This window comes from Neodiprion lecontei, chromosome 2, assembly GCF_021901455.1.
Source record: "Neodiprion lecontei isolate iyNeoLeco1 chromosome 2, iyNeoLeco1.1, whole genome shotgun sequence".
Lineage (NCBI taxonomy): Eukaryota > Metazoa > Arthropoda > Insecta > Hymenoptera > Diprionidae > Neodiprion > Neodiprion lecontei.
In genome coordinates this window covers 30,144,198-30,155,033 of record NC_060261.1, presented here as the reverse complement: position 1 = coordinate 30,155,033, position 10,836 = coordinate 30,144,198, and the positions used below count along the sequence as shown (strand labels likewise).

At 40.0% G+C, this 10,836-nt stretch overlaps 1 protein-coding gene across 1 annotated transcript; it reads right to left on the bottom strand.

Annotated features, from left to right (window-relative positions):
- Positions 1 to 706: 706 nt before the first annotated feature.
- Positions 707 to 10,044, bottom strand: LOC107222382 (protein 60A). Its single transcript, XM_015661731.2, has 6 exons — positions 9,073 to 10,044; positions 5,911 to 6,097; positions 4,769 to 4,923; positions 2,704 to 2,892; positions 2,410 to 2,486; positions 707 to 2,283 (listed from the first exon to the last, which is right to left on the bottom strand). Exons 1-6 carry the CDS (start codon positions 9,491 to 9,493, stop codon positions 2,023 to 2,025), a joined length of 1,290 nt encoding a protein of 429 aa, XP_015517217.1. The 5' UTR covers positions 9,494 to 10,044; the 3' UTR covers positions 707 to 2,022.
- Between the last annotated feature and the right edge of the window lie 792 nt (positions 10,045 to 10,836).

Below are 10,836 nucleotides of genomic sequence, written 5' to 3'. Positions count from 1 at the left end.
GCATTAAAATCCGACCGTTCTTTGAAGAATCAACTTTCCGACCCAATAACAAATGCTTTCGAAACCTTTCCGAGTCACTGTCTCGATTATATGAAGAGTCTAACCTCGAAAATTCGTATCAACTACATCGCCGCCAGAAACAGTGACAGCTGAAAACTCGGGATGGTCAGCCTGCGCGAATAGCCGCTAAAACTCGCGCGTGCGCAGTTAATTTTCAAGTTTCAAGAGATCGTCCCGGCATAGGTAACAGCAAAATGTATTTGACGAATGAAATTTTTCTATTTTCTTACAAAACCAACAAAACCCTGTTTCTATAAAAACATTTACGTGCTGTAGTTCTGTCACTGCCACGTGACCCGTTAGTTCCATTTAAGCTATTGGGGCGCTAGTGTCGATTTCGTCTGCTTCTAATCGACTCGCCGAGGATGCTAGTCAGCCATCTAGTTTAGTCTATGACCGCCCGGCTAGCGAACTTGACGGTTGACATATCGCTCTGGCTTGAACCACGTGACACTTATGCCAGCCAATCCTGGGACAAGTTTACGGTTTAAACGACGGTTTTCTAGACTTATGGTCTAATTGTAAGTCGAATTTGCTGTAATTGTTGAGCTGAAATGGGGGCACAATGATTGAAATTCACACAATCAGTGGCGCGAAGCGATATGCTAGTGTCGAATGAAGTAGAAGGAATTCATATTATTACTGATTGAAAAATAATTCACGCCTCGTCACGTGGTTTATTTGTTCATTATTATTTACAACTGCACATTTATATGTATAACTATAGGTATAATATATGTATGAATGTATATTCCTCATTATATTTACATCGTCATTTAAAGGTCATTATTATATGATTATAGATAGAAATTTTATTACCAATTACGATTATGGCGCGTTTATGAATGGTTTTAACAATAAAAGCTCGACCTATGTAAACTACCATTGATTATCACTCACTGGCACGTATAAAATATATAACTGTATATTATACGTAATCGCGATGCTTACAATGTAGTATGATATATTACCTGAAAATCTACTACGACGTATAACATTCTTTCGATAAAAAACGATCCAGTTAATAAAATTATCGAATTAACATGCGCGTGATTTATGCCCGATATTCCCGATTAATTAGTGACTTCAGTCTTGGACTATAATTCTATAAATGATTACACAGTATAACGTATTAGGGTCTTTTCAAGTAAAAATCGGAAATACTAATTTTTCCTTTTGACACGAGTACGAATAAAATTTCAAGCAAGTTATGTATTGTTAAGTCAAATCTACACTGGCTTGAAATACAATATTTTCATTCATTGCTTTCCTATTTTAATTTTCAATTAATTCCAACCGGAAGTCGATGTTTCAGATGACATACTTCTAATAATCTCGGCTTAAGCCCATGTTACGCATTAAAAGCATAATATCAGACTAAAAGGAAGAGATTTGGTGGATCACATGACGAAAAACTGATACCGATTTTTTTCATTAAAATACCCTAATTATATATATATATATATACCCTCCTATACTTATATATTACGTATAATATGGCAAAATGTAATATGTATAAATATTCTCATCGCGTGTATAGCAAGTTTGGAAGGTATATCGATAAACTCAACTATAGGTATAAAAACAGAAATTCTCTCAATCAATTCCTAAATTTGAACAAAGTTACATCTATTACATTAAAATTGTATATTTATGTACCTACGCGAACGAATGGTGTAGTATTCTGCGAAATCCGCCTATTGGCAACTTCAAATATATATATATACGATGATATCCCTGGCTGCTTTTATGGCAATTTGAGGAAAACACGTCGATAAATTACAAGTCAAAAAAAAAAAAAAAAGAAAAATTGCCAACGTACGCGTCAATATTTAGCTTCTTAATTGCATGAATATAAATGAGAGGAGACGACAAAAAAAACAAAGTCTGTAAAAGAAGACACTATCAAAAGTATGTTTTTTATAATTTGATCGTGCGATTTGACGGGGTATAATGTGAAAGTTAGTGGCAACCGCAGCTTTTAACGACCATATTTTTATACTTCTTTAGGATGACGTTGTTGTCATCCAAAAAGTAGAGTACCGATATCGCCGAAAGTTTTGTCGGCGCGCAACACGGCTTTGGAACTTTTCCCGGGGTTACCAGATGCACCAGGGTCTGCACTATTGCATGGTTGGTTGCATTCATGTGGGCGTTTAAAGGAAAGTTACATTCACCGCTGCAGTAGTAGGCATCGTAGCCATCCGGCGCAATGATCCAATCCTAGAAGAAAAGGAAAAATAGAAAATAAATAAAATATCCCACCTCCGAACGCGATTAACTATCTTATCGTCACGCAGAATAACCACTTGCTTGAGGCTGATTTCTGATTAATTACATGTTGTTTACCTGCCACTTCAGATCTCTGAAGTTCACGTAAAGCGTCTGTATCTTGCACGTTCTCGCGTTCGATTGAATCGAAGGATCTGAAATCAACAAGCACAAAATGAGAGGCGTGTTTTTTCACAAATTTCCACTTTGGATTCATTGCTTCTTTTTGATTTACCTCAAACCTTTCATACATGAAATGTAGCAGTAGAGGGTGAGCAGACTGTTTTACAATTTTCGTTGTTCGTATGGAAATTGATATTGGATAGAAATTATTTAAAACATGGTTGGTAGGTCATGATGAATCTTTAGTACCAGTGTAAGGGTTACTTCTGTAGTCAACACTCGATGTGTCGCTCTTCTTTCGCCGTCGAGCATCTCGTTTCCGTCTTACTCTCGCCTCGCGGATGCCCGAGCTTTTGAAAAACGCAACCATGAAGGGCTGCTTGTCAACATCACCCCTCGAGCCAACGATCCCAACATCCTCAGGTCTCATTTCGTGCACTAAATGAAACGGTAACAATAAGTAAATTAATTATTGCGGTGTAATCGTGCAAAGTTCAGCATTGTTTTTCCCCTTCCTGATCCGAACATTTATCCTGTTCTTCCAGGTGTAATAGAGGATTCAAAATAATGACGCACCGCGGTTGCTCGCAGCTGCGGCTAGTGTGTTTATTGGAATGGCTTAGGCGAACTACTTGTCGTGGCAGAATTTATTAATAGCCCAACCTTCATGAATATTTACTATTTATGAATCTGTACGATCAGCGCAAGCTTATCGCATGTATCTATCATGCCATTCACTTCGGAGTTATAGACAGACAGCCTGGCCACAATTTTTCAAATAACTATAATTATCACGATGTCGTACACGAACAACAAGCTAATCGGACTTCGCGCTGTACGAGTAACAATTTAGTTTCGTGCAGATTCTTGCACCCTTTGAGAATCGAGCCTTTCCATCTACGTGAAGAAATTGAATCACTACTTTGTTCAACGAATAAAATAATTCTGACCACTTTTTTTCAACCATCAATCCGAATCCCTTGAGAAAAGGTGAGAAAACAAACGTACCTACTCATGCGCAATTAGGCTGGTGATCGGCGATCGGCAAACCTGTAAGATTGATCTGAATCTTTACACGCGAGGGGAACCAGTTGTCGCAATTTGAGAAAGCTGGTAAATTGAGCAGAGAGGAATGCACGTTAGCGGTTTAACGATCGTGTGCAATGTATTAAAACGACACCTGCGACAACGATCGGTATTCCCGCAATTTAAACGAATTCCAAGCCAAAGCCATGCAAACGATGTTTCACACGTTCTCGTCGGTTTTGTTATGAAATCGCAGAACGTGGCGATTAATGTTTTTCCGCTGTCTTTTCTCCGCACGAGTATGGTCGCGGATTTAATCTAGATGTGCAGCGATGCTGCAGGATCCAGTGGTCGTTAAACGTGTGCGTGAATACAAGAGCGCATACAAGCAACAAGTTTGTCTTTGCGCCGCGCCTAGATCCAGGAGTTCGTCTCTCCGGCTCTTCGGCTCGTTCGTCCTCTCCTCTCCTCGCCGCTATCGCACAACCGGTTTACAACTTTGATCATTCAATATAAAACACAGGATCTCAGCTTTCCGCATCATGGCTATACACAGTATTATACCTACACCTTTATTAATGCACGCTTGCAGCAACAGCTACGACGGTGCAGGATGTCGCTTATGCTTGAACATTAACACTATTCGCGTCAAGATGCGCATGATTCCATTCGTCTCTATCTATGTTTCAAACCACGCGGCTTTAACTATTCGCAATGAAGTAAAAACCGAATCGTAGACCGATCATTACTCATTGGATGGAAATTGTTCTCTTTTTTAAAACTTCTTAATCGAATATTACGTACAATTTTTACCATCAAATTCTTGACAACTGGACTATGCACTGGATCATATCGATTTGTAAAGGCAAAAAAACGTATCCAAAAACGATGCAAATATTGTGGGATTTTTTATTTTTGACCATTGTCTCCACGTAATTTCGTATGCATAAAAGCTACGCTGAAAAAACAAATTGAAAGACAAAACTGCGTTACGCGCAGAAGCTTTCGAGAGAATTTCGAGGTGGGTGCGAAGTGCAGTCGTTGTAAACTTATATTTGCCCGGCAGCTGGGAGGTGTGATCGGTTTTATATTTAGACATATCGATAGCAAGAATTTAAAGCCAATCGCCGTTGGCCATAATAATTCGACCGGCGTTACGTATACGTTAATATATCCAATGGGCTTATTACATGCCTCTGCATAATGATATACGACGCTCACGAATGGCGGTAAAAGACCGGGCCGGACTTCCATTGATCTCTTATTTAATACACGTATTTTTACTCACCGGATCGATCGGCTGGATGTACAGACAGGTACAGCCCTCGATTCGCCTCAGGATCGTTAACCCAGTGCTGGAGAGGCTCGCTAACGTTTAGAGTCAACCAGCCTTCACGACCGGTTGATGTATTCATCGCATCTACGTACTGCAATTCCCGTTCCCTGCAGCGTGCAAACCATCGATACGTGAAAAAAAGATGCGGTAAACACGCTTATGATAAACGTTTACTTTTCAAGAACAGTTTTTGGATTTTGTAACAAGAAAAAAACATGTCGGTCTCTTCTCGTTTTACCCTTGAATTAATCCGAACAAATAAAAGGTAGAAGGAAAAAAAGGTGGAATCAGGAAACCCGTAGTAAATTAGGAGAGAGTCAGAACTTTGTAATATCTGAAAATTAGAGATATTTTTTCAATACTTTGAAATTTTGTGAAATTTTATTTGTCCCAGATCGTCAGCAAGAAAATAAATAAATTTTTACCCGCCGAAAATATCGTAGCTGCCGTAGTTTTTGAAAATTAACTTGTTTTTACGTGTCAAGTGTTTGGATATTGAAACCGAGGATACGTAGGCTGCACGTTTCAATTGAGCCCTAGCGTCTCTAAAATACAGAGTGGCTGGTTCATCTCCTCGCGAGTAATTTGCCTCAATTACGGAATAGCGTTTCCTGTGTCTACCCGTAACTTACTGACCACCGTAGCTTTTCACCGAACACGATACAAGTGATAATACAAAGTAGACAACAAGAGACGGTCATCCGCTCGAAAAGTCGTGTTGAATCGTCCAGCTGTTTAAGTGAATAATTTCGTTATACTGGAATTAGCAAATGAATCGTGAAATATTGGAACCATCCAGACAAATTGCAGTGATTTCGAAACGACAATGAAATCCTGCAGGTAGACGAAGGCTCAAGGTATACCGAAGCGACTGTTGATGCCCGGTGTTTTCGGGCCCAAAAATCTTCTGTTTTAAACCTCGGGTCCCCCTAATTAGGGTCAGAATGACGTGGCTTGGAGAAACGGTACGAATTCCACATTGCAAGGCCACACAGGTATAGGATAACAATGCGCGGGATCGGGAATACTTATCGTTAGCGCACAAATTACACTGGTACAATGTATGTCTAATGATAAAAATTTCTGCACTTTACCCGTCTTCGGTGCGCAGCACTCTGTACGCCGTCACAACGTAGGAACCTTGTTTTTTTTTATTTTTCAAATCCGGACTCTGGTAGAGCCTCAATTCAGCGCCTATTATGGATTCTCCCGGCGGTACTTCCGACACGTCGAACCACAGCCTCTTTCCACGCTCGTGACGAACCCCGGCCACGTGGTGATCTGCAAAATCGTTATTTATACAGGCGGTGTCGGATAATTGACGAGAAATTTTTACCTTTCAACGAACAAAACGCAGCTCGTCGTTCATCGGTTGCTTAATTTTCTCTTCATTTGCTCAAGCGGCACTGGGTATAATAAGTCAAAATACACTGATCGGTTCTCTTTGTGAAAAGAGCATAACTGCCACAAAATGTGCGAGATTGAAGTTAGTAATGTTGATAAAATCATCCATTATTACGAAAAATTTTGGGATTATCTGAAATTTAGTAAACCGCGTACTTCGTAAAGCAAAATGCGCTTAAATTTCGAAAGCTCGGTTACTCTAAAATGATTCCTTAGCTGCATAGTGGTAATTTTTTTTTTTTTTTTAATCAATTTTTTGTTACGTTAATGTTACCAACTTCAATCTCGTGACAAATCACCGTTTTACAATTTCATGAGATTTCGAGTTTGTAAAATATGAGTACGTTTCACTTTATCGCGATTCACTCGTATATCTCAACGGATCCTCAAGTTGCCAAAGGATAATTTCTGTTAGACTAAAAATTTGTCAATTGTAAAAATCGTTCGTTAATTTAAGTGAGAAACACACTTCTATAACATTGTTATCTTCTGAAAATTTTCTCAATTCTTTCTTGTTTCTCTTCCATTTTTCCAATCCTACAACGGACAATATTTCCGTAGGGTATTAAAAATGTTTTTATAAAAGCTGCATCTCCGACTGTGAGATGTTCATCTATCCACACGCTTATACCCGATTAACCCATAGAGATGGACTTACAGCCGATGGGATAGCGATGCAGGAGCGTTACTATCAAGCACCGTACCCACATAATACACACATCTACCAATTTCGTGCAGCGTATAACGCGAGGATTGTTTTAAGATGCTCCGGCAGCATTTTCCCGTTAATCTTGGTAGCCTGTTTCTCTTCTTTTTTTCTCTCCTTTTCCTCTCTCCGTTCGTCTTTCTCACAAGACAAGATGAGTCAATATAATCTAAATTCTAAGTAGGACAGCGGGAGGGACCGCAGGGGACCGAGGGCCGTACAGGGCCCAGGTAAGAAACCTCCCTCGAGGCCCCATCGACCCTCACCCTCCTCGGAATTGTTCGATGCCGCATGTTAAAAACAAGCGTTTCAACTCCCCCGTCTTTGCCGTCATTTACAAAATATTCGGACCACCCGGCCGGGACGACTCGATTACTGAAAGTTATATCGCTGCTCATTGTCTCAGAAATCTATTATTAGTAGGAGGCACGAGAGCGGTGAAAAAACAAGAGGAGTTACAAAAAGTAAGAAACGATGCGTAATAAACTGTCCGATATATTTACAAGCTACGATCAACTCGACGTCAGACTTCCAGTTCATGTTGCATAATTCATTGGGAAATTATTGTCAATGCATCGAGTATAGGTATAAGGCACAAGATTGCATGGTGATTATTTTTCAGGACCTACTTTCGAGGCACCTACGGTGTTAGATGAAATACTATTATTATTCCGCTGCTGCTGATAGTGGTCAGAATTCCCTTCCGGCGTTATTCTACGCTCAGGTATAACAAATTGTAACAAACACGTGAATACGTCGAATTAAACCGTTTCTAAGATTGCTGTTATACCAAACGTGAGAAATACTTTTGACTCGTCACTATTTTATCGTTTGAAAATTTTCATGCCTAGCTCATGATAGGGAACGTGACTACGTGCAGTGTGCGTGTAAAGTATAATGGTGAAAAATATCCTGTTAATCTATATTAAATGAACTATATATTTCTATAACATTTTACTTTCTGTCTTCATTGATTTCTGGAAGATATCGAATTTCTCAATGCGTACAAATCATAGGGCAGAAATTTTGCAAACAAGATTCAAAAGCTTTTTACTGATTTCGAGGAGAAACGATGTTTCAGCGCATCACGCGGAATGTCAATTATAAATTCTTACTCGGTGACGCGAAAAGAGACAGAAAGAGAGAGAGAGAGAGAGACAGATAGGAATGTGAAGACGGAGAGAAAAAAAAATTGACAAACATGGCCATCACGCGCTGACATTTTTTAAACGTAGGTACTGGACGACGATCTTTCCCATCATTCTCGTCTCGCCAGATTATCATAAATTGGTGAATACTTCTTTTCGCATGGAATGAAGTTTACAGAAAAATCTGAACATTAAGTAGAAATCTGTTTATTAAATATTGCCGAGAGTCGAACAAGGCAGCCGGAGAGTTTGGTGTTAAAAATATGCAAATTCGTATTTCTCGCTAACGAAATGTCACAGGAGTGTTATGTATGATGTACGTCCATGATTGCGTATTTATCAGGGCCGTGAGCATCTGCATGATTTAAATACACTTACTCGACGTGTACGGCGTAACCTAATGAACACGTCAAATTAACGGGGCTGTCGAACAATTTCGAAACGAAGAAACGCTACTTTTTATGTCTACAATATTGTTAAACTATCTCAAAAATCCCATAGGAACAAACTAGTTAGTTTAATGTTGTTATATTCGAATTTGGTCAATCATGTATTCAAGTTCAACGATGTTTCGACTGACAGGAAATTAATGTAACTTAGACCGTGTTCAAATCACTCAATGACCAGACCCATCATCATGTGCAATCTGCGTTGTAACGATTCTGAAGTAACGCAACTTTCTTCTATATATAATAATTTTCCCAGTTTTTGTTTTTCTCGCGTTGATTTTCGATTGTTGAAACATCCCCTAATATACGTAAAACACTTTCAGTATTCCGATTTTAATATCGGGTGCAATTGACTGACTAATCAAATCGACAAATCGTTGAAACTGATTGTAGGAAAACACAGAAACGCGGCGGGAAATACAAGTAATTTTGAATTTAAAATTAAACAAGGGCTTTGACGCGAATTGATTGACAAAAAAAAAAAAAAAATTTCCTTCCTGCCAAATTTTGCCGCTGTTCCTGTTTTTTTTTTTTTTTTCTTATACTCACTGTGCGCAGCAAAGCTCATTATAACATCGCTCTGGTCAATTGCTCTGAGGTCTTGTCCGCTGAGATCAAAGTGCCCGCGGTCTCCTTCGGGTTTTACGGTAGACGACAAGTCCTGATCCTCCCCCTCGCCGAGGGTGTTCCTGTATATGTCGAGGAGAAACTTGGGCGCCGATCGTTTCACCTGTGGCGGATGTCCACCGAGTCCTCTGGGCCGATCGGGTAGCCCCAAGAGGTTCAATATCTCGTGTTCAACTTCCTGTCTTTCGCGCTGCGTAACTACCCGATGTATAACCGTCTGGTCGAGACCATTGTCGACGTAAAGTCCGCTCAGACGTCCCTCCGAGTCGCCGATTTCGGTGAAGAACAACAACAACAACGACGAGTACAACGCGACGATTGACAATTTACCAAAACGGAGCATCTTCGATCTCGTATGAAGAAACAAGGTCGACTCCCTCGGCAGAGTTGCGCCCTGCGCCGGAATTTGAATTTCTCCCGCCAATTGTCACACCGCTAATCAGTATTATCACTCGATATTTTTCTCTCTCTTCTCTTATGCACTGCGGGAAACGTGCCGTTGATGTTTATGTTTATCTTTATCCGGTCCGTTTTACTGTCGTTTTATCCCCGTTGATTCGCTTTGTTTCTCAATGATTTTTCGCCTTTCGCTTTTATCGAACTTGTTATACTATAAACAATTTTTCCAACTCTCACTTGCACGTATTTATTTACTTAATTTCACGCGTCTCTTTTTCCCGTACAGAGCGAAAGCAGTGGTGCAGCGTTTCCTCGTTCGTTCGTTCACCATTTAATTCCTCGTGATCACTCCGCAGGCAATGCTAGTGCCAGTCTGCTTGTCTGGCCCGATCGCCAACCTGCCTCTCCGTATAACTTCTCGCAAGGCCTCAGGCTCAGGGACGGAATAAGAGGAGGGGTTCCCCCTACGCCTAATGCTCAATGGCGTTGCAGCTACCCTGGAACCCGACTTCGGTCTCAAGCGAACGAAAATGAATCACAGAAACTGACGAAAAAGACAAAAGACGTGTTGAATTTTTCAAATATTGAACGTGTTTGTCATTCGTTGACATTCGCAATCAGGTCGGTTTTTATAGGACCATTTTTCTTCAGTATCCGACGCTGGAAGACCAAGATTTAACTAATTTTTGACACCCGAGGTGCTTGCACGTTGATCATGTCCTTTCAAATCACGCCAAATTATGCTTCTGGAAGCTTTCTGATTTTTCCTGAACGCAGATTCCGGTTCGCTCAGAGTTAATTATTACGCGTGTATATTCAAATATCATATTCTCCGAAATGTAGAATACTAATCAAATTTGATTATAGCTGAAACACGCGCGCTTCTGAAACACCATTTTTATGTCTTGACGCTACATTTTGGACATCGGTGTTTTTCCTCTCCTTTTTTTTAGCATAGTTCAGACCTGCTTCCTAATCTACTTTTACACCGCTCATCTTAAAGTTCAAATTTTCGTACGCTTATATTTCCGCATAAATTTGAACGGTTTCTATCTGGGTTTCTGTTTACTGTTTCATTATGAATAACGTTTAGCGCAAATCAGAGCAATTAGAGCTAAAAAGAGAGCTTTAAGATTATTTTGAACATGTTTCTGGTTGCATATTTACGCGTGTTTTGTTGTTGATGTTGTTGTTGTTGTTGTTATTGGTGTAGGACCGTTTCTCGAAGAGCAGGACGGAGAGCGAAAGATAGAGAGAGTAATGTTTGGGTGAAAGTATTTATTGCGG

Coding starts and splice junctions, on each gene's coding strand:
- LOC107222382 (XM_015661731.2), bottom strand. CDS start 9,493: ATGCTCCGTTTTGGTAAATTGTCAATCGTCGCGTTGTACTCGTCGTTG. Junction 2,893..4,768: donor ACATCCAGCCGATCGATCCG/GTGAGTAAAAAT, acceptor CGTTTCATTTAG/TGCACGAAATGAGACCTGAG. Junction 2,487..2,703: donor CAGAAGTAACCCTTACACTG/GTACTAAAGATT, acceptor TGTTGATTTCAG/ATCCTTCGATTCAATCGAAC.